General features: G+C 40.9%; 1 protein-coding gene across 1 annotated transcript in view; it reads left to right on the top strand.

Moving 5' to 3' along the window:
* Nucleotides 1-534: 534 nt before the first annotated feature.
* Nucleotides 535-24445, top strand: part of TMEM236 (transmembrane protein 236) — a 48853-nt gene continuing 24942 nt past the window's right edge. Inside the window, exons 1-2 of the mRNA XM_001153151.7 lie at nucleotides 535-879; nucleotides 19706-19778. Of these exons, the coding sequence (XP_001153151.2) occupies nucleotides 623-879; nucleotides 19706-19778 (330 nt within the window). The 5' untranslated portion in view covers nucleotides 535-622. The remainder of the gene's footprint in view (nucleotides 880-19705; nucleotides 19779-24445) is intronic.

The following is a 24445-nucleotide window of genomic DNA, read 5'->3' on the forward strand; positions in this document are numbered from 1 at the left end:
AAATAACATTAATTTGTGTTATATGGCAACTAATGCACAATAATGAATGAATATCTTAAGTATTAGGGAGAATCCTGGTTAGAAAGTTGATAAAGTGAATTCAAACTCCCTTTTCAAGCACTTGAAAGGGAGGGATGGTTTTCCAAGATGAAGACTTAGGTTTGAGTATCTCCCTTTGCCTGAATTTGCTTTTATGTAAAAATAGAGGGTTGGATTCTATCTATTCCCCTTTAACTCTAAAATTATATTATTCCAGCAGTTTTACTTCACAAGAGTTGACTATTACACAAATGGTTTTGTGCTAACATTAGCAATAAACACCTTTTTAAAACCCTGCTTTTACCCATGCTCCCGGGCATGCTCTAAAGTTCATTTGACTTCTAATAATGGATGTGCAAATATGTTGAGTGATCACTTCCACAATGGCCCTGTTCCTTTAAGAGACCACGGTTGTTAAGTTAGGAGATCATTGAACCATATGAGGGTCAATAAAAGAATAAAAAGTCACTGGTTAGCGATTCGAGGACAAGGAACTTGATCCCAGTTCAGTGTCTGTGGGTCCATATGCTGCCCACAGTCAAAGAGGGAGTCCCAGGTTCTTGGCAGCTTGCTTTTCCTCAGGATGGCTTCTGGAAGGCTCATTAAGTTCGTGGTTTTTGAGCTCCTAGAGTTTGCCGCTTTCTCCATCCCCACACTCGTGATCACAGAACAGTTTGCCACCGCCTACCAAGGAACAAGGGCTAGATCTGACAACACACACTACTGGCTGATCATCTCCTGTTCTATTGCCTATGTTGCGTTAGTGACTCTACTGATCTGGGTTCCTGTAAAAGTTATCCTGCGCAAGAAACGTTATATTTACAGAAAAATTAAAGGATGGTAAGTAAAAGAATTTTCTTTTTTTTTTTTTTTGATTTGGAGTCTCGATCTGTCACCCAGGCTGGAGTGCAGTAGGGCAGTCTTGGCTCACTACAACCTCCGCCTCCCGGGTTCAAGTGATTCTCCTGCCTCAGCCTCCTAAGTAGCTGGGATTACAGTCACGCACCACCACACCTGGCTTATTTTTGCATTTTTAGTAGAGACGGGTTTTTGCCATGTTGGCCAGGCTAGTCTTGAACTGCTGACCTCAAGTGATCTGCCTGCCTCAGCCTCCCAAAGTACTAGGATTACAGGCAGAAGCCACAATGCCCGGCCTGTAGAAGAATTCTTTAGTAGGGAATCCCCGTGATGCTGTCAAAGATACGTTTGTTTGTTTGTTTTTTTGTTTGTTGTTTGTTTTAACTTTAAAGTTCAGGGGTAAAAGTGCAGGTTTGTTACATAAGTTAACTTGTGTCATTAGGGGTTTGTTGTACAGATTATTTCACCGGCATGCACCACTATGCCCAGCTAATTTTTGTACTTTTAGTAGAGACGAGGTTTTCATTTTAGCCAGGCTGGTCTCGAACTCCTGACCTCAAATGATCCACCCATCTTGGCCTCCCAAAGTGCTAGGATTACAGGAGTGAGCCACCACGCCCAGCCTGTAAAAGAATTCCTTAGCAGGGAATCCCCATGATGCTTTCAAAGATATGTTTGTTTGTTTGTTTGTCTGTTGTTTGACTTTTAACTTTTAAGTGCAGGTTTGTTACATAGGTTAACTTGTGTCATGGGGATTTGTCGTACAGATTATTTCATCACCCAGGTATTAAGCCTAGTAGCTATTAGTTGTTTTTCCTGATCCTCTCCCTCCCACCGTTCACCCTCTGGAAGGCCCCGGTGTGTGTTGTTCCCCTCTGTGTGTGCATGTGTTCTCATCATTTAGCTCCCACTTATAAATGAGAACATGTGGGATTTGGTTTTCTGTTCCTGCGTTAGTTTGCTAAAAGTAATGGCCTCCAGCTCCATCCATGTCCCTGCAAAGGACATGATCTTGTTCTTTTTCATGATTGCATAGCATTCGATAAAGTATATGTGCCACATTTTCTTTATCCATTCTATCACTGATGGGCATTTAGGTTGGTTTCTTGTCTTTGCCATTGTGAATAGTACTGCAACGAACATACGGGTGCATGTGTCTGTATAATAGAATGATTTATATTCCTTTGGTATATACCCAGTATTGAAATTGCTGGGTCGAATGGTATTTCTGTCTTTAGGTCTTTGAGGAATCACCACACTGTCTTCCACAATGGTTAAACTAATTTAGACTCCCACTAACAGTGTATAAGTATTCCTGAAAGATATGTTCTAACATACTGTGGGTAAGGATGTGAGCAGAGCGTAAGGATAGAATGTGACATTAATGGGAGGCTACAATTACTGCTTCTGTAAATGTATGGATATTATGGTATCTTCCATAATTTTTCTACAGTCATTTATACTGAGTGATAATAACACATGAGATGGGTTAGTAAGACTGGAGTTTGTGCCAGTTCATGCTATTCTAAGTAGTAAATGTTGGACTTAATTCTCCTGGACACTAAATTACGTAAACTTATCGGAGTGAGCTTACACAACTCATAATCAGAAGATGGTAATGCAGAATTTTAATTTTGCGTAAAACTGAAAGTAATGTCTATTTTTAATTATTTACATTGCATTTTGCAGGCTTACGTCATACTTTGACCATTAACTACGACTTTTAAAACAACTGGTTCCTTTAGACTTTTTATTTACTTATTTTTTATTTTGAGACTGGGTGTGGCTCTGTTGCCCAGGTTGGAGTGCAGTGGCGTGATCATTGCTCACAGCAGCCTCAACCTCCCCAGGGGGCTCAGGTGATCCTCCCACCTCGACCTCCTGAGTAGCTGGGACTACAGGTGCGCACCACCACACCCGGCTACTTTTTTTGTGTTTTTTGTAAAGATGAGGTTTTGCCACATTGCTCAGGCTGGTTCCAAACTCGTGGGCTCAAACAATCCGCCCGTCTTGGCCTCCCAAAGTGCTGAGATTACAGGCGTGAGCTGCCAAAGCTGGCCTACTTAGACTTTAAAAATAAATAATTTACTGTGTTGGTAAGTTCTGTTACCCTTGTAGGGGAGGAAAGTACTTCAATAACAATACAGAGATATTTTAAATAAATCAGGATTTAATGTTAATTTAACTAGCAGTTTAGCTAATGGGTATACTGATCCACATAAGGGTATTGAGAACAAATAGTCTCTGATATTAATGTATTTTTCCTTTTAGATCTTCAGATCTGATTCTTACTCATCTTGGACTTCTCTCTTTTCTTTAATAAGTTAATATAAGCTAATTTTTCTTTCATACTGATGTTTTATTTATTTATTTATTTGAGACAGAGTTTCACTCTTATTGTCCAGGCTGGAGTGCAGTGGCACGATCTCAGCTCACTGCAACCTCCACCTCCCGGGTTCAAGCAATTCTCCTGCCTCAGCCTCCTGAGTAGCTGGGATTACAGGGTCCTGCCACCACTCCCGGCTAATTTTTTTTTTTTTTTTTTGTATTTTTAGTAGAGACAGGGTTTCTCCTTGTTGGCCATGCTGGTCTTGAATTCCTGACCTCAGGTGATCTGCCTGCCTCGGCCTCCCAAAGTGCTGGGATTATAGGCATAAGCCACTGCTCCCGGCCGATGTTTCATTTTGAAAGCGAATGACATAGAACACATGTGAAAAGTGAGGCACTGGGAATTTGCACATCCACGCAAGGGCAGAAATGTAAAAATAATAGACTCTGCAATAGAGCTAGAAATACCACTGCTGAGGTTGGGAGGATGCTGATGGAGAGCTGACATGTGAAGTTCATGGTGCTGTCTTTAGGTACCGATCCCAGATGTGGCTACTTCTGCGAACCTTGACAGGAGACTTTCATTTTCTCGAGAGCAGGGGTCTTAAGGGGTTTCTGGAAATAAAGCATTTTGTTGTTGGCACTGCTTTTATCAGTAGGGTTTAGGGGCTTTCCAAACCTTGACCAGAGCCCCAGGGTCACCTAAGGGGTAGCTTGGATCTGGGCTTGACTCTCCACCTCTCACACCCTGTAGGGGTGGCTTTGACTGTCCAAGACTCCTGGCTGGGTTGGAATTTTGAGGGAATGGCGGAAGGTTCAAATGACAACAGGAATAAACCAATGGGAAACTGGCCCACCACGGCCCAGGAAGAAGCTCTTGGGTTTTTTTGTGTTTTGGTTTTTTGTTTTCACATTGACTCAAATCCCTAAGACTCTAGATTCTGAATGTCATTTAGGCAGCAAACCTTCCCATATAACTTACTGTTATTATTATTAGGCTATAATTGATTCTTTATAGATCATTGATTATGTGCCATGTAAGTACTGATATGAGGTGGTACAGAAACATGTACTTCATAGGCCGGGCACAGTGGCTTACACCTTTAATCCCAACACTTTGGGAGGCCAAGGTGGGAGGATTGATTGAAGCCCAGAGTTAGAGACCAGGTTGGGCAACATAGTGAGACCTCATCTCTACAAAACTTTACAAAATCAGCAGGATGTGGTGGTGCACGCCTGTAGTCCCAGCTATTCAAGAGGATGGCTTGAGCCCAGGAGTTTGAGCCTGCAGTGATCTATGATTGTGCCACTGCACTCTAGCCTGGGTGACAGATGGAGACCCCCAACTCTGAAAAACAAAAAGAGAGAGAAATATCTACTTCACCTCATGAAGTATTTTTTTTTTTTTTTTGAGATGGAGTCTAGCTCTGTTGCCCAGGCTGGAGTGCAGAGGAGAGATCTAGGCTCCCTGCACCTCTGCCTCCCAGGTTCACACGATTCTCTTGCCTCAGCCTCCTGAGTAGTGGGGATTACAGTTGTGCACGACCACACCCAACTAATTTTTGTATTTTTAGTAGAGACGGATTTTCCCCGTGTTGGCCAGGCTGGTCTCGAACTCCTGACCTCAAGTGATCTGCCCGCCTCAGCCTCCCAAAGTGCTGGGATTATAGGCATGAACCACTGTGCCCGGCCTAAAGTAGAATTTTTATGAGTTTATCGTTATTATTGCCTAGAGAAAATTACTGATTAGAGAGGTTCGGCAACTCTCCCAAAGTCAGTGAACTAGACAGAGTGGAAGAGGCAGACTTTGGACCTAGGTCTACCTGACTCCATAATGGGTACTTCTAGCCACTGTCCCAAACTGCCTCTTTGAAGGACAAGGTCCCATTCTCCTGGGGCAGTTGAGATTAAGGAACAGAGTAGGCTTTCGTTTCTGCCCCTTAGTGCATGTGGTATACCAGTCATCTCTGGTGTCTGTTCAGATTTCATGTTGTGCATCTGGCTCAGGTACCTCCCCTGTGCTAAAGTGTTTCGGGTTGTCATGACTACATCTCTCAGTGATTTCTTTTGGGAAATACACTTCCAGTCTTTAGTTTCTGTTTTGCCGGTGTTGCTGGCCACACGTGTTTTAAATAGTGTTTAGACAGTGGACAGGTTATCTGTAATTTCAGTGAAACTGAAACTGTTTCCTTCTGGCCACATTCGTGAGCATTATCATATAGTTATCTTTTACTGGCATAGAAGAGAAGCAGTAGCCACTGAGCACTGTCCTAGGAGCTTTACACCTTCTGTACTGTTAAGTTTAAACTTTACAACAACTCAGCGAAGTGTACATGCTAAAGTTCTCATTTTATAGACAAAGAAACTGAAACTTGAAGTAATTAACTTTGTCAACTGATAAAGCTAGCAAGTGGAGCCAGGCATGGTAGCTCCTGCTTGTAATCCCAAGACTTTGAGAGGCTTAGGTGTGAGGATCGCTTGAGCACAGGAGTTCAAGACCAGCCTAGGCAACGTAGTGAGACCCTGTCTCTACAAAAAAATTAAAAAATTAGCCAGGCATGGTGGTACGTGACTGTAGTCTCAGCTGCTCTGGGAGCTAAAGGGGGATGATCACTTGAGCCCTGGAGATCAAGGCTGCAGTGTGTTGAGATCATGCCACTGCACTCTAGCCTGGGTCACAGAGCAAAACTCTGTCTCAAAAAAAAAAAAAAAAAAAAAAAAAAGCTATGTAATGGGGGAGCTAGGATTTGTGAGCCTAGGTCTGTCTGATTCCATACAATTTCCTGTATCTCATACAATTTTCTTTTCCTTTATTTTTTCTGACTTTGAATGCCAGGTGTGTTTCAAGAAAAATGCAATGCGTTTTTTTGTTTATTTGTTTTGTTTTGTGTTTTTTGAGATGAAGTCTTACTCTGTTGCCCAGGCTAGAATACAGTGGCATGATATCCGCTCACTTCAACCTCCACCTCTGGGGTTTAAGCTATTGTCTCATCTCAGCCTCCTGAGTAGCTGGGATTACAGGTGTGCGCCACCATGCCTGGCTAATTTTTTTATTTTTAGTAGAGACACAGTTTCACCATGTTGGCCAGGCTGGTCTCCAACTCCTGACCTCAAGTGATCTGCCCACTTTGGTCTCCCAAAGTGCTGGAATTACAGGCGTAAGCCACCAGGTGCAGCCAGAAAAATGCAGTGCTTTTAATGTCATTAACATACATTTCACCCAGAGTGTATTTGGCTCTTATAATATATGGGGTAATATATAGGGTGTCATGTCTTGATTGCTACGTGAAGATGATGCAAAAATAATTGCTACTAGACAAAGTAAGGATTGAGCATATGAATTATTTTTGAGGAATAGTCAAATAGTTGTTTATGTGAAATTTCATAGACCCCGAACATTCATGATTTGATGTTGATGAGGCTTATCTGAGAGCTTCCCTGAAGGTCCAGGCTGGTGTCATGAGCCGTGTGAGGCTGGTCTTCAGGAGAGAGTGAGTCATCAGTCAGTAAATGGTGTGCCCCAGGAATATATGTAAAGGAAAACTGGCCTGGATTCAAATCCTAGCCTTGACATTGACCGTGAAACCTTATGTGAGTTATTTGAATTCTTTGAGCCGTAATTTTTTCGTGAGCAAAACAGAGACAACTTAGTCTCTTTCTTGGAGTGCTGTTTTAAGAAATTTCTTAAGATCATGCGTGTAAAGTTCCTAGCATAGCAACTGGTCTGTAGTAATCATTCAATGAATATAAGTGTTATGACCTCAGACTGAATTTACTATTTTCATTAAAAATGTGATCGTGTTAAATCTTCAGAATGACTCTGAAAAGTGGTAGAAGTGGCAATAAAACTGAAGGAAAATATATCCTGTGAGTAATATTCCTCGATTTTGGAGAATTTTGTAGGTTTCTTTTATTCTTTGAGAAGAATGAACACCAGTGTGGTGAGATCATTAGTATCTCAGAAATGTTTTACATTAACAGAGGTATTATGTGTTATTTTATGTCATATTTATGTTTTATTATGTTACAGTTTTCGTTTCATGTTCTCACTAGGCCTACATGCCAGTGTTGTAAAGTTGACCAAGCAGACATAATTCCCATTTTATGAGGGAGGAAACAATTTCAGAGAGCTTAAAATGTACTGGAGGCTGAACTTTAATCCAGTACTTTCCCCTTCTCTCATTAGCACTTCCTGATTTTTCTGGAATTATGGCTCCATTCTAGGGATGCCTGCCAGAATTCATAATCAACAAGTGAGATGCTTGGGGGAATGAAGAAAGCTATTTATATACACACCAAATGTGTATTCCAGGAAATAAGAGAGTTATTTTCCTGGAATATCAGTAGATGTGTGATAACATTGAGCTACAAGGCTAGCCTGAAACTGGAGCATATCTTCATTGAGAAGGTACACTGGCAGCAGGATAATCCTAGAATATTTGTGGAGGTTCCCAGACTGTCTTGGGACCTAGAGCTATATTTTGGGTGTTCTTTTGAGTCCTTTGGAGTACAATTAATTCAGACTATGAACACGTCAGGAATCCTGGGCAGGGCAAGTTTAAAAGACCATTTTGGGCAACATTTTACCTGGCTTAAGGTTTTAACATATTCCATGAGATTTTGCTCTTGATCTGCTTTAGGTAACGGTGGTGGTGATCATAGGAGTAGTAGCTGTTGTAGTTGCAGTAAAGTAAGAGCAAATATTTATTGAGCAAGTACTATGTACCAGGCATAATTTTAAACACATTGTCTGTATTATTTTAGTTGATTTTCTAATCTTGATATGCAAGAACAATGATAGTCTCCCCTTTAGAAATGAGGAAATTGAGGCACAGGAGTTAGAAGATCACAGAGCCAATGAGTAGTTGAGTCAAGACTGCCCCAAGGGGACCATCCTGGCTAACACGGTGAAACCCCGTCTCTACTAAAAATACAGAAAAATGAGCCGGGCGTGGTGGTGGACGCCTGTATAGTCCCAGCTACTTGGGAGGCTGAGGCAGGAGAATGGCGTGAACCCGGGAGGCGGAGCTTGCAGTGAGCCGAGATAGCGCCGCTGCAGTCCGGCCTGGGCGAAAGAGCGAGACTCCGTCTCAAAAAAAAAAAAAAAAAAAAGACTGCCCCAAGGGAGCCTTGAGCACCTTACTGCTCCGCGCTGGCCCTGACAACTGCAACACACAGCACTAGTGACATCTGTGCACTGCTGGACACACGGGCTAACCTGAAGGAAATGGAACTCACTTTTCAGCACCTCTGAGAGATCATTAATTGGTAAGACCCCATTAACTAAACACTGCTGCTTACCAGTTACTTCTCAGAACACTCCAGTTTCTCTTAGTGAATCTGTTATCTATCATGTTTAACATTTTCTCATAGATTTATTGACTATTTGTATTTTCTAAAAATCATATATTTTTGTCCTTGATCTCTTTTTCTGTTGGTATGTCCATTTTTTTTTTTGCTACTGATTTATGAGTTCTATAAACATTAAGGATGTTCATTTGTTTAAATTGCACAAGATCATCAAACAATAAGTATGTTGAATTTGATGTAGCATACATTTCAGAGTTATCATTAGTCTTTTAATTTTACTTTGGTGTTTTTGATATGGAGAATTTTTATTTTTCACGTAGTTTAAGCTATCCACATTTCCTTTACAGTTTGGTCTTGGGCATTATACATGAAAAAGATCAATAATTTTGTCATAGTTGACTGCAGGCTTTATCTTCCTTGCCCTACTATATCCAGTGTATTAGTCTGTTCTCATGCTGGTAATAAAGACATACCTGAGACTGGGTAATTTATAAAGGAAAGAGGTTTGATGGACTCACAGTTCCACATTGCTAGGGAGGCCTCACAATAATGGCTGAAGGCAAATAAGGAGCAAAGTCATGTCTTACATGGCAGCAGGCAAGAGTGCATGTGCAGGGGAACTCCCCTTTATAAAACCATCAGATCCATGAAACGTGTTCACTGTCACAAGAACAGCACAGGAAAGACCCGCCCCCATTATTCAATTACCTCCCACCAGGTCCCTCCCATGACATGTGGGAATTCTGGGAGCTACAATTCAAGATGAGATTTGGGTAGAGACCCAGCCAAGCCATATCACACTGTAAACCAGCACGAGCGTATTTACTTTTTCTTTTCTCTCCTTATCCTATGCAGGAAGTCACCACATTCTGGTAATTCTTCCTCTTCCTCTCTCTTGCATCAGCTCCTTGTTCTCCATGGCTGTTTCTCTCATCCCAATTAGGCCCTTATTTCCAGACCATCAAAACTTGAGTTTCTGACGTGGTCCCTCAAATTTTCATATATTCAAATCCACGGTCAGACCTGATTCGTCCTGATTGTTTCTGTTCAAGGAAAAATGAAGACCATTTCATTAACTAACGTTTGGGCTCTGGCAACCTTCACCCAGTGGTCTTCTTGCCTCTTGCTTCTTTTCTCCCCCCGCATTCCCTCCCAGTCCTTGTCAATAGGGTAATTCTCTCCTTAAAAAAAGTTTTCTGGGCCAGGCGTGCTGGTTCACACCTGTAATCCTAGCACTTTGGGAGGCCGAGGCGGGTGGATCACTTGAGGTCTGGAGTTCAAGACCAGCCTGGCCAACATGGTGGAACCCCATCTCTGCTAAAAAATACAAAAGTTAGCTGGATGTGGTGGCTCGTGCCTGTAGTCCCCGGTACTCAGGAGGCTGAGGCAGGAGAATCGCTTGAATCCGGGAGGCAGAGTTCGCAGTGAGCTGAGATCGTGCCACTGCACTCCAGCCTGGGCGACAGAGTGAGACTATGTCTCAAAAAAAAAAAAAAAAAAAAAAAAGAAAAGGAAGTTTTCTGTATCTCAGCCGCACCCCTTAAAAATCTCCTCTTCCCCTTGCTTGTAAATCAAATATTGACATTATTCCACAGAATCCTGGAGCTGGGCAAACTCTTATTGTTCATCTTCAAAATGATTTCTCACAATACAAATACCTCTGATTCTACAAAGAACTCACTACTTTCTGTGGCTCTTCGTAGAACAGCCTTCTTTATTCCCTTGTGTTGAAACAATACCTATCACTATATAGCTCTCTTTCTCATCCGCTTTGTAGCCTTCACCTCCTCTGCCCTTTCTTTCTCCATGGCCAGGAGCTGTGCACGTTACTGCCTAATTCCCCATTTCTATTGCTTTTTGAACACTCCCATCAGCTCGCATAATATAAACTGCCACTTGTATGATGACAACTCCCCAAATTGTGTCTCCAGGGGTGACTTCTCTGAGCTTACTGTATCCTTGTTAAATTTTTGCAACATTTGAAGGCAGTGGCATCATTCTGCCATCTCAACCACGCCACATCTCAGTCTGCTAAGTTTTCTCTTCTCCAATGGGCAGAGTTCCATCAACCATTCCTATCCCATGATTTCTGGACCTTTGACTCTTTTGAAAGTCTCCTTGGGATGCTGGCTGGATTTTTAATGCCTGGATATTATCTCAGTGACACCCTGATGTCCTCTTGATGTGGCTACTGACTTCATGTATTGATATAATGCAATTGGCTTCCGTTGCAATGATGTCACCTGTTTCATAACAGAGTGTATGATTGACTAAACCTAGTTTTACTAGAAATCCTCTGGGTTAATAGTGATCCATGAGTCTGCTCTATGGGTTTGTTTAAATAGGTATACATTTACCTATCTGAATTTCTTATATATATATATGTACATATATATATATTTAGGTTTTATTATATATAAATATATATATTTAGGTTTTTGTCGAGACAGCGTCTTGCTCTGTCACCCAGGTTGGAGTGCAGTGGCATGATCATAGCTCACTGTAGCCTCAACCTCCCAGGCTCCAGTGATCCTCTCACCTCAGCCACCTGAGTAGCTGGGACTACAGGTGTGCACTACCACGCCTGACTAATTTTTAAATTTCTTGTAGAGACAGGATTTGCTAGGTTGCCTGGCTGGTCTCGAACTCCCTGACTCAGGCAGTCCACCTGCCTCGGCCTCCCAAAGTGCTTGGATTATAGATATGAGCCACCATGCCCAGCCTCCCTACAAGAATTCTTCATGTTAGCCAGCATTATTTCCAGGCTACTGCAGGTACATGCCTTTGTGCTCAGGTACTGCCTCCATCCTCAGGGACTCTGTAGTCCACTGTGGAGTCTGGACAGTTGTATATGAAAAAACTAGAAAGTAATATAAACAAATCACCAAATTTTATGTGGCCCACCACTAGTCCTTTATTATCCCAGCGAAGAGCATCATCAAAACTTAGTACTGACTGGGCACAGCCTTGGAAGGCTGAGGCAAGAAGATTGCTTGAGACCAGAAGTTTGAGACCAGCCTGGGCAACACGGCGAGACCTTGTCTGTACAAGAAGTTTTAAAAAAATTACCTGGGCATGGTGGTGCATGACTGTAGTCTCTGTTACTTGGGAGGCTGAGGTGGGAGGATCACTTGAGGCCAGGAGTTTGAAACCAGCTTCAGCAACATAGCAAGACCCTGTTCTTCTATTAAAAAAAGAAAGAAAAAGAACTTAATACTGACAGTAAGGAAGATGTACTTTTGATTCATCCTTCCTACCCATCCCTTTCTACCCTGCCCCATCAGCCCACTACAGTGCCTTGAACTCAGCAGCTTTTTAGTACATGTGGTTTATGGACTCAGGTTTATTAGAAAAACACTATGCTTTGGAGTAATCAGGGAAAGTCTCATATGGAAAGCTTGATTTGCACTGAGCTTGGAAAGATGGGTGTGGGAGGGCATCCAGAGGAGGAGGATGAGTATGAGGAATGACTTGATATAGTGAATTATTTAAGGGATGGGAAAAGACCTACTTGCTTAGAAAGGAGCAGGTGGTGAGAAATGGGTTGGCAGCATCACAGAGTGGTTAGGGGCGTGAGTTTTGGAGTCCTCAAGACCTGGATTAGAATTCATCTTTCACTTCCCAGCCACGGGATCTTGGGCAAATTAATTCAGCCTTCAACATCAGTTTCATCGCCTGTAAAATAGGGTTGATACCTCACTCAGAGGGTTGTTGCTTGGTTGTTGTATGTAAAATTCTTTCCTGTAGCACTTAGCCTGTGGCATGATATGAGCTCATTGAGTTGTCGTAAAGAGCTGAGTGTTATTATATGTTGGAATGTTAATACTAGATTTTGGAGAACCTTGAAAGATGGGCAGGGAAACTTTAACTTCATGAGTTAGGTAAAAGGTTTTATGTTTCTGAGCAGAGAGTCATTTCCCAAGTTCTCGTCTGATCCTTTCCACCCACCATGCTTCGTCTATGAGAAATCTCAGGGCCAGAATCCTTGCTGCACAAACAGGAATTTGTAACCCAATGTGGCTGAGCTTACTGAGTTCATCCTTAATGGGTCCCATTCCTGGGAGGGTCCTTCTCATTGCCAGTTTATTATGATGCACACAGAGGTCTATGGGCAGTACCCGAACTCAGTCTTTCATGTGGAAATTACACCATGCCCACGTATCCTTTTCTTTAGCCAATCCTACTATGGTCGCAAACTTGCATTCTTTGCAGCATGAATAGTCTTTCAAAGAAGTGTCTGTGATATTTCTAACCTAAATTCTATTACTCCTAGGACTGCTATAACAAAGTATCATAAACTTGGTGGCTTAAACAACAGAAATTTGTTTCAAATTCTGAAATACCTAAAAGTTCTGGAGGTGAGAAGTCTAAGATCAAGCTGACGGCAAGGTTGGTTCCTTGTGAGAGATGTAAGGAAGGCTCTGTTCATGCCTCTCTCCTGGCTATTGGTGGTTGCTGGCAGTCTTTGGTGTTCCTTGACCTGTAGATGCATCACTCTGATCTGTGCCTTCGTCTTCACATGGCATTCTTCCTATGTGTCCTCGCTTAGTCTTCCCCACCTGCATGTCTGTTTTCAGATTTTCCCCTTTTTTTTTTTTTTTTTTTTGAGACGGGGTCTCATTCCATCTCCCAGGCTGGAGTGCAATGGTGTGATCTTGGCTCACATCAACCTCTGCCTCCCAGATTCAAGCGATTCTCCTGCCTCAGCCTCCCGAGTAGCTGGGACTACAGGCGCGTGCTACCATGCCCAGCTAATTTTTGTATTTTTAGTAGAGATGGAATTTCACCATGTTGGCAAGGATGGTCTTGATCTCTTGACCTTGTGATCTGCCCACCTCATTCTCCCAAAGTGCTGGAATTACAGGCATGAGCCACCACACCCAGCCCCAGATTTTCCCTTTTTAAAAGGACACCAGTCATATTGGATCACAGTCTCCCCTTGCACTCTATTTTCACATGATGACCTCTATAAAGACCTATTTACAAATAAGGTCACATTTGGAGGTATTGGGGGCTGGGACTTAAACATGTCTGTTTTGGGGTGTATAATTCAACCCATAGGATTTCACTCTCTGACCCTCCCAAAATTCATGTTCTTTTGGTGTGCAAAATAAACTCATTCATCTCAACACCTCCAAAAGTCCTAATCATCCCAGCATCAACTCTAAGTCCCAAATCTCAACTACACATCATCAACTCAAAATCCCAAAACTTTCCCTCTAAATCATCCAAACAAGGTATAGGCAAGACTTGGGATATGATTCCTCCTGGGTCAGAGTTTCTTTCCATCTGCAAACCTGTGAAGCTGGACAAAAAGTTACCTGCTTCCCACATACAATGGTGGAGCAGGATAGACATTACTGTTCTGAAAGGGAGAAATTGGAAGGGAAACAGGAGTCGTGGGTCCCACGCAAGTTCAAAAGCCAGGAAGGAAAATCTCGTTAGCTTTTAAGGTTTAAAAATAATCCTCTGTGTCTTGATGCTGATTCCTCTGAGCCCATCATCCAGGCCTATGAGGGTAGCGGCCCCAGCTCCTCAGCCTTGCATGGTCATAGCTCTGCCCTGTGGTTTTAAGTTGGGCACCTCTGGGCTTGTGGTTGCAGCACCAGTCTCCCTGGCTTTGGAACCACTGTCAAAGTCATTTTTCCCTTTTCTGAAAGATAACACATTTGCAGCCAAATAGCTCTATCAACCCATTTTCTCCCTAGAGTCCTAGAAGTCCAACAGCATTCCTTCATTTCATCTTATCTCTGCCACCTTCAGTCCAAGACAGCAGTATATCTGCTGAGATGGTTGACTGGATTCACAAACCACAGTCTTGGTGTTCTCTTCTGAGCATGGTTTCTTATCATTTGCAATATGGATAGCCTGAGAATTTGTCAAATCTTCAAGTTCTAGTTCCTTTTTCTTAAAAATTCCTTTTTCAACTTATCTCTCTTTCTTCATTCACAGTTTATTGTAAACAGCAGGGAGGAAACAGGCTGTGCCTTCAACACTTTGCTTAGAAACATCCTCAGCTAAATATCTCAGTTCATTACTTACAAGTTCTACTTTCTGTCCAACAGAGCACAGTACAGCCAAATTTTCTGCCATTTCCTAGAAAGGATCACCTTTCCTCAGGTTTCCTATAATATGTTCCTCATTTCCATCTTAAACCTCACCAGAAGCACCTTAGCATTCATATTTCTAGCAATACTCTGTTCATGACAATATATCTACTCTCTAAGATGCTAACAGCTTTCTCTATATCCCTCCTCTTTTCTTTCTGAGCCCTCACTAGAATCTCCTTTAACACCTGTGTTTCTACGAACAGTCTCTTCAAGGCAATCTAGGCTTTTTCTATTGTGCTTCTCACAACTCTCGCAGTCTCTACTCATTCCTCAACTCCAAAGCCACTTCTACATCTTTATGTGTCACAGCAGCATTCCACATTCCAGTCGCAAAATTGGTGTAAGTTTCCTAGAAATGCCACAACAAAGTACCTGGATGGCTTGAGCAACAGAAATTTATTGCCTCAAAATTCCAGAGCTGAAAACACTGAGATCAAGATATTGGTAGGATTGCTTCCTTCCAAGGGATATGAGAAACAATTTGTTCCATGTCTTTCTCCTTGCTTCTGGTGTTTTTTTTGGCAATCTTTGATGTTCCTTGGCTTGTAAATGCATCACTGTGATTTCTGCCTTCATCATCACATGATATGCTTCCTGAGTTTCTTCACAGTCTTCCCTCTGTGCAACTCTGTCACCAAATTTCCCCAATTTTATAAAAACACCAGTCATATTGGATTAGGACCCACCTTAATGATCTTATTTAACTTGATTATCTCTGTAAAGATCTTATTTCCAAATAAGATCACATTCGGAAGTACTGGGGTTTGGGATTTCAACATATCTTTTTGGGGAGACACCATTTGACCCATAATACTCAACAAATTATAAGCATATCCAGCCGGGCATGGTGGCTCACGCCTGTAATCCCAGCACTTTGGGAGGCCGAGGTGGGTGGATCTCGAGGTCAGGAGTTCCAGACCAGCCTGACCAAGATGGTGAAACCCCGTCTCCACTAAAAATACAAAAATTAGCCAGGCGTGGTGGCATGTGCCTGTGATCTCAGCTACTCAGGAGGCTGAGGCAGGAGAATCACTTGAACCTGGGAGGCAGAGGTTGCAGTGAGCTGAGATCAGCCATTGCACTCCAGCCTGGGTGATAGAGTAAGACTCCATCTCAAAAAAATATATATATATATATATACACACACATATATATGTATGTGTATATATATATGTATATATGTGTATATATATATAAAAGCATATACGAGCAGTAAGTCAAGATTTTCAAACACAGGTTAACATAACTTCTGGTTAAATAAAACATAGACTTGGGTTGTATTTATTTATTAATGAGTCCCTTCATTTAGTATTTATTGAATTCCTACTATGTGTTGGATATTCTCTAGCATCATGAAGTTCTTGAACTTCGATGAGAAACAATTTACATTGTTTCTTTCATTAACCTCTAATTGAAAGCTACCAATCTTTTCTGATGTGGATGTTGGTAACAAACCACAGTAGTATTAGCAGGACCTGTAACTTTATTGCATACATAGAGCTTTTCAGACCATGTATCACAGATCTTTTCATATGTCACAACAGTTGTAGGAGAGACTTCAGTATATGGTTTATGATCTTCACTATCTTGAAATTATGAGTGATTACAATTTTTACTAGATCTTAAGTACTCCCCCTCTTTTTTTTTTTTTTTTTGAGACAGTGTCTCGCTCTGTCACCCAGGCTGGAGTGCAGTGGCGTGATCATGGCTTGCTGCAACTTCTGCCTCCCGGGGTTCAAGAGATTCTCCTGCCTCAGCCTCCCAAGTAGCTGCGACTACAGGTACACACCACCACACCTCGCTAATTTTTGTGGTTTTTTTTTTTTTTTTTTTTTTTTTTTGTAGAGACGAGGATTTGCTGTGTTGCCCAGGTTGGTCTCAAACTCCTGGGCTCAAGTGATCCACCCACCTTGGCCTCCCAAAGTGCTGGAATTACAGGCATGAGCCACCAGGCCTGGCCTGCTTCGAAGAAAATAAAAAAAAGACAATGTGTTCATAGATAGACGCATATATTGTTATGAGGTTACTGAAAGAAATGATGTAAATTGTTTCTCATCCAAGTTTAAACTTTAAAAAGAATTTGGATTACTACATAATTCTTTAAAAAAGAACCATAAACTGTATACAATTTTTTAAAAAAGACTTTAGGTAATTTTTAAAATTTGGATAATTTCAATATAATTGATTTATTTTCTAAAAACCTGTATATTTTATTTTACTCATTTAAAAATGTTGTCCTGAGAAGGGTTCATAGGATTCACTAGATTTTCAGAAGTTTCATCGCACAAAAATGACTCAGAAACATTATTCTAGTTGCTGGAAATAAAGTAGCAAACAAGTCAGATACGGTCCGGGCTTCCACAGAACTTACCTCGGGGCATGAGGAAAGAGGAAGATGACAAACAATAAACAAAGAATCAGCAGATTTCTAGGTAGTCATAGGGCTATGTATACAACTCGTGTGTGTGTGTGTGTGTGTGTGTGTGTGTGTGCCTGTATGTGTTTCCTATTCTATATGTGAGAGTAGGAGCAATAAGAGAAACCATATCACGTACAGCATGTAGACTAGGGTAATAAGTTTCAGTTTCCTTCTAATCACATTGTGTGTTCATCAAAGATTTTTTAAAATTGTGATAAAATACATATAATGTAAAATTTACCATCTTAATCATTTTAAGGGTACAGTTCGGTGGCATTAAGTACATTCACATTGTTGTGTGACTGTTGCCACCATCCATCCACGAAACTCTTTTCATCTTGCAAGACTAAAGCTTTATACCCATTAACCAATAACCCCTTCCTTTCCCCAACATTGGAGCAGTGACAAGACGTGTTTTACATTTTAAAAGCATGACTTCATTTAAAAAACATGAAGACAATGTTGCTAGGCAAGAATAGAACCACCAACAGGAAACCAGTTAGGAAATATGGCAGATGAGAGGTGACAGTGGATGAACTATGGTGTTGGCAGAAAAGGAGTTTGAAATGGACTTTGGCAGTAAATCAGACAGGATTAGATGATGGGCTGGAACAAGTATGGAGGAGGACTTGGGTTCTGTTTCGGACATGGTAAGTCTGAGTTGTGTCTTTGCCATCCAAGTGGAAGTGCCTAACAGTTGGGCAGACAAGTCAGAGTTCAGGAAAAACACCAGAATGTATTGTGGAGTCCTGGGCAAATGAGTGGTATTTGAAGCAGTGGGAATGGATGAGATAATCCAGGAAGATAATATAGTTAAAGAACAAGCCCGGGAATAATCTCTGGGGCATTGTCATCGTTTAGAGGTCAGGTTGAGAAGAAGAGAACTTTATGAGTGGCTTGTCCAATCTTACTTAGAGAACTTAGTGTTGTAGGAACTTGGATCTTGGCTGAGACAAACAGATAAAGCTACTAGTTGAAAATTCCATCAGGCTGGTCTTAGCCAGGTTATACTGGGTCTGGCCATGAGAGAGGGGTAATCTCATCTTCTAATTTATATTTACACCTAGGACATCTAAGATGGTGCTGGGATGGGGGAGGCAAGACAGCGCCAAAGAGAAATTGTTCTCTATTATTTTATTCTTTATAATTTCAACTTGTATTTTAGATTCAGGAGGTACATGTGCATGTTTGTTACACTGGTATGTTGCATGATTCTGTGGTCTGGGGTGTGACTGATCCTGCCACCCAGTTAGTGAGAATAGTACCCAATAGGTAATTTTTCAACCCTTGACCCCTTTCCACCCTCCCCTCTGTAATGGTCCCCAGTGTCTATTCCCATCTTTATGTCCATGAGTACCCAACGTTTAGTTCCTACCCAATGTTTAGCTCCCACTTATAAGTGAGAACATACAGTATTTGGTTTTCTGTTCCTGAGTTAATTCATGTAGGATAGTGGCCTCCAGCTACAGCCATGTTGCTGCGAAGAACATGATTTCATTCTTTTTTATGACTGTGGAGAAATTAATAATTTGAAAGCATTCAACACTGCTTGTACATAGAAAACATTATATAAATGGAATTAACATAATATATATTAACGAATCAAAGAGAAGGTAAATATTTCATTGTAGAAAACCTTTGAGAAGGTATCTTTTGTTGTCCCATAAATTAAGGATGCTAAACATACATTTAAATTTTCTATTTTTTTAATTAATTAATTTATTTATTTTGAGACAGAGTCTCGCTCTGTCGCCCAGGCTGGAGTGCAGTGGCACGATCTTGGCTCACTGCAAGCTCTGCCTCCCGGGTTCACGCCGTTCTCCTGCCTCAGCCTCCCGAGTAGCTGGGACTACAGGCGCTCACCACCACACCCGGCTAATATTTTGTATTTTTAGTAGAGACAGGGTTTCACCATGTTAGCCAGGATGGTCTCGATCTCCTGACCTCGTGATCCACCTGCCTCGGCCTCCCAAAATGCTGGGATTACAGGCATGAGCCACCATGCCCGGCCACGTTTAAATTTTCTGTGTCATAAGATATACTATTTTCTACATATTATATCTCAATAGCTATTTGATTGGTTGATCATGCAAGGTTTAAGAAGTGGTCCAAAAACAAGTTTGAAAAATTATGTCATTTTTATGTATGTATGGTTTTTTTTGGTTCTAGTAAAAAAATGTAAATGTTTTTAAGTGATCTTTAAATATTTAATAGTTTATCATCTCTAAATGTACTTTTTGAAATATGAATTTTACAACATGGGATATAATATAACTTGAAAGTCATGCTGTTCATTTCTTCAGTTGGTCACTACAGCCTGATCTCTCTCTTGGGCAGGATTTTAATTAATGAATTATGAACATGTTGAATGTCATTTGACTTGCGATTTGATGCTTTTAATAGTTTGTGGTTTGCTAATTATTTGGAAATCTCTCACCCCTTTGTTCTAGAAGAAGCATTCTGGTTTCTGCGCGTGTTCCTCTTTGCCATATGCAAACATTTGGGAAATGGAAATAGGGAAGCAGCAGCTTCTTAGAAAAACTATAGATGAATGGAACAGGAACTGCAAAATTAGCAAAATGTAAGAGGAACTGTCGATCTTGTCCATGATTGCTTTGGCTTATTTTTTCTCCTTTGCTAGGAGACCTGTTCTGATGATGTGTGTGGTCCTCACCACACTGCCCTGCCTCACCTTTTCCATAGCAGTGACTGAGGTATGGAATTTTGATTTCTTCTGCTACAAGATTATGAGATTTTATGATTTCTTGTTATTGGAATTTGATAGAGCAGCGTGCTCAACAAATTTCTTGACATTTATATAATCCAATCTTCTTCCAGGTTGCAATATATGTTATTTAAAGTACTAAGATCATTGTTACCTCTGTGATTGTGAAGGAAAGTCTAGTAGCCAATTTTTAAAAATTAATTTTGTTTGTGTGTGAGACAGTAATGATATTTGAACGTTTAAAAAGTGAAAAATGTGAAAGTTGATCTATATTTGTTTCTTCTACCAACCTGGTGTTTTTCATGATTGTCCTCAATTGTAAATGAATACAACAAGATCTAAGGGAAGGACCACTTACATTTTAATACCTTTGATAAGATGTCCATTGATAATAATTTGCATGTGTTATTTATTTGAAAATAATGCTGAGTTTATGTTTTGACTAAATATAGCTTCAAAAGGTCTTGGATAGAAACCAGCAGGTCAGGAATATCTTAGGCAGAACTTTCAGGCTGTAAGTACTTCATTATCCAAGGAGGTCAGAGAAGAATGCCCCACTAATCTTATTAATTTGCAAGGTGCTGTGGAAGATAACTTTTATTTTCCCAAAGCATACTTAATTTACTAAATTACTTAATTTACCTTTTGATATTTCACTTATATGTGAAGCAAATATTCATTAAGTATATATTACAGGCCAGGCACTGTTAGGTACAGGGCATAGGGGACCCAGGAAATATGGCCGAGTCTCTCATATAATTTTCTGACATTAGAGAGAAAAATAAACAGGCAATTAGAACAAGTATCACAAGTGTTGTGAGACAGGGCAGTACCGAGTAATGTATGACATTAGAAATTACATGGTTGTTAGAATGCATTGTAGGTGCTGCTAGAATACATCATAGATGCTGCTAGAATACATCATAGATGCTAAATTAGGACAATGTATGAATGCATAGAATAATTTTGGGAGGCTACTCTCATGTGCTTTGCTTCCAGTGAACTGCAACAGGTGAATATTTCAATCTAGATCTGTCTTTTCCCCTCCCAAAGACCTTGTAAATCATTTGGAAGGTTCTCAAAAGCTGTAAAAATTTAGTTTACAACCTTTTAAGAAACATCACTGCGGTAAACTGATGGCATATCTGGAGCTCGATAGCCCTTTTTGGTTCTTTTTTATGATGTCTCTTCCATTGTTACATCTTTTTCTTTCCTTTCCTTTTTTTCTTACTTAATTTTCACCGAAGTATAACACATAAACAGAAAAGTGCATGAAACATACAAGTACAGTAACAATGGAATACCACAAAGCAACCCCCTGGGTAAGCATCGCTCAAGTCAAGGTCAAGAAGGAAACTTTGGCCGGCTCCATGCCCACACTCCTTTATTTTTATTTATTATTTTATTTTATTTTTGTATCAGAAACCCATTGCTTGCTCACTCTTTTTTTATGCTCCTTTCAATGAGTCCCTTTCCCTCCTTTCCAGAAGTCACTTCTAACTTGACTTCTGATACTGCAGGCTAGTTTGTCTGTTTTTGAAATTTTTCCAAGGAGAAATCAAATGATATCTGGCTTCTTTTATTTAAAATATGGTTGTGAGGGTCATTCGTGTTTCTGTAAATACCTGAAGCTCATTCGTTTTCAGCTGTAGAGTATTTCATTTTATGAAAAGATCATAATTTACTTATCTGTTCTACTCTTGGTCGCCATCTTGGTTGTTTCCAGTTTTGGCAATTACAGAGAATGCGGCAGTGAACATCTGTGAATATGTCTTTTGGTGTGTACGTGCAAGCATTTCTGTTGGTTATGTATGCAGGAGCAGAACTGATGGATCATGAGATACTGAAATGTTAAATTGTGAGAGATAAGGTCAAACAGCTTTTCAAACAGATTGTACTGATTTCTATAGCATCTCTATAGAACTCACCAGCAGAGAAGGAGCATTCACCAGCGCTTGCGTTGTTTCTTATTTTTTTGGAGACAGAGTCTTTCTCTGTTGCCCAGGCTGGAGTGCAGTGGTGCGTGTGATCTTGGCTCACTGCAAGCTCCGCCTCCCAGGTTCAGGCGATTCTCCTGCCTCAGGCTCCCCATCAGCTGGGATTACAGGTGCCCACGACCACTATGGGCTAATTTTTGTATTTTTAGTACAGACGGGGTTTCACTGTGTTGGCCAGGCTGGTCTCCAACTCCTGACCTCAGGTGATCCACCTGCCTCGGCCTCCCAAAATGCTGAGATTACAGGTGTGAGGCACCCCTCCAGGCATCATTGTGTCTTTTTATTTCAGCTCTTCTGGTGGGTACGATCCTGAATCTCACAGTACTTTTAAATTACATTTCTCCAGTAATTAACAATGTTGAGCATCTTTTCATCTTGCCCATTTTTTATTGTGTTGCTTATCTTTTAAAAACGTATTTGGAAGACTTATTTTCATATTCAGATTATACAAGCCTTTTTTGATTATATGTATTGCAAATATCTTTATGTAACTTGTCTTCACACTTTTATATCTTTTTGATGAAAAGAAGTTCTTAACTTAAAAATAGTCCAGTTTATTGCTTTCCTTTATGGATAGTGCTTGGGTCACTCACTTGTAGAAGATTTTGTCATTGTGAATCTGAATTTCAAAGTCTTAAAATCTTTCATATATATATTTTTTGTTTGTTTGTTTGTTTGTTTGTTTGTTTTTGAGATGGAGTGTTGCCCTATTGCCCAGGCTGGACTGCAGTGGTGCAATCTCTATTCACTGCAACCTCCACCTTCTGGGTTCAAGTGATTCTCACCTCTCAGCCTCCTAAGTAGCTGGGACGACAGGCATGTGCCACCACACCCGGCTAATGTTTGTATTTTTAATAGAGATGGGGTTTCAACATGTTGGCCAGGCTGGTCTTGAACTCCTGACCTCAAGTGATTCACCTGCCTTGGACCCCTGAAGTGCTGGGATTTCAGGTGTGAGTCACTGTGCCCAGCCTCCTAATTATATTTTGAAAGCTATATTGTTTCTTCATTCTTTTTTAGATTCACAATACATCTGGAACTGATTTTTGTATATGTTGTACAGCAGTGAGTTAATTTTTTTCCCCACATAACATTCAACGGACCGAGCACCATTTTACTAAAAAATCCATCCTTCCCACATTTCTCTGCTGTGCCACCTTTGTTATAAATCAAGTGTAGATATACATAATTCCTATGCCAACTCTACACTGTCTTAGTTCTTGCAGTTTTATACTAGTTCTTTATATCCAGAAGAGTAAATCTTCCTAGCTTATTCTTTTTCTTCCAGAATTTCCTGCCTTTTTAATTTTCATATAAATTTTATTGTCAGCCTGTCCTTTTCCACAAAAAGTTGGAACAGTGGTTGAAGTTGCATTGAATAGTATCATTTTTCCTTCCTTCCTCCCTCCCTCCTTCCCTACCTCCTTTCTCTCTCTCTCTCTCTCTCTCTCTCTTTCTCTCACTCTGTTGCCCAGGCCAGTGCAATGGCGTGATCTCAGCTCACTGCAACCTCTGCCTCCTGGGTTCAAGCAATTCTCCTGCCTGAGTGTCCTGAGTAGCTGGGACCACTGGCATGTGCCACCATGCCTGGCTAATTTTTTTTGTATTTTTAGTAAAGATGGGGTTTCACCAAGTTGGCCAGGCTGATCTCGAACTCCTGACCTCAGGTGATCCACCTGCCTCGTCTTTCCAAAGTGTTGGGATTACAGGTGTGAACCACTGCAACCAGCCTACACTGTTTATTTCTTTCTCTGGCGCATTACCCTGGCTAAGACCTCCAGGACAATGTTGAACAGAAATGGCCATGGTGGCATCTTTGTCTTATTCCTGATTTCAGAGGGAAAACTTTCAATATTTCATCATTAATACAATGCTTTCCATAGTTTTTTGTTATTGTGGTTTGTTTTTCTTTCTGTTTTTTGTGGGGCAGGGTCTTGCTCTGTCACCCAAGCTAGAGTGCAGTGTCACAGTCACTAGTCACTGCAGCCTCGACCTCCTGGGCTCAAGTGATCCTCCCACCTCAGCCTCTCGAGTAGCTCGAACCAAAGGTGTGTGCCACCACACCCAGCTGATTTTTAAATTTTTCATAGACTTGGGTTCTGGCCTTGTTGCTCAGGTTGGTCTCGAGCTCCTGGGCTCAAGCAATCCTCCCACCTCAGCCCCTCAAAGTGCTGGGATTATAGGTGTGAGCCACCACACCTGGCCTTGCCATAGCTTTTTGTAAACACTTTAAGCAGACGAAGGAAGTGTCCCAAAGTCTAGCCAGAATTATCTGAGTTCTGTCTTCTTGGAAGACTCTAAATGTTCATATTTGTTCTTCTAGCTCTTTGAGGCTGGATTCTTAGAAGCTCTGCTCAGCAGTAGAGTTGGAAGGAGTTACCCCTTCAATATTACAGGGAGCCCACTACTATTTTTTGCATGCATTTACCAAGGTCTGTCTTTAACTGAAAATATGCTTCCATTGATATGAATCCTTATGACAACTTTAGAAATGGTTCAAAACCTTGTGGCGTTTAAAACCTGACGAGTTAAAAACCAACCTTCTAGTTTTTTAGTAAATGTAATTATAATTAATTTAGTGCTGCATTCAGACTATTGAAAGCATTTTGAGCAAAGAAAGCACAATAATTTAATGCTTCTAAATGGTTTTCTCTAAACA

Source organism: Pan troglodytes, chromosome 8 (assembly GCF_028858775.2).
Source record: "Pan troglodytes isolate AG18354 chromosome 8, NHGRI_mPanTro3-v2.0_pri, whole genome shotgun sequence".
In the NCBI taxonomy this organism is placed as follows: domain Eukaryota; kingdom Metazoa; phylum Chordata; class Mammalia; order Primates; family Hominidae; genus Pan; species Pan troglodytes.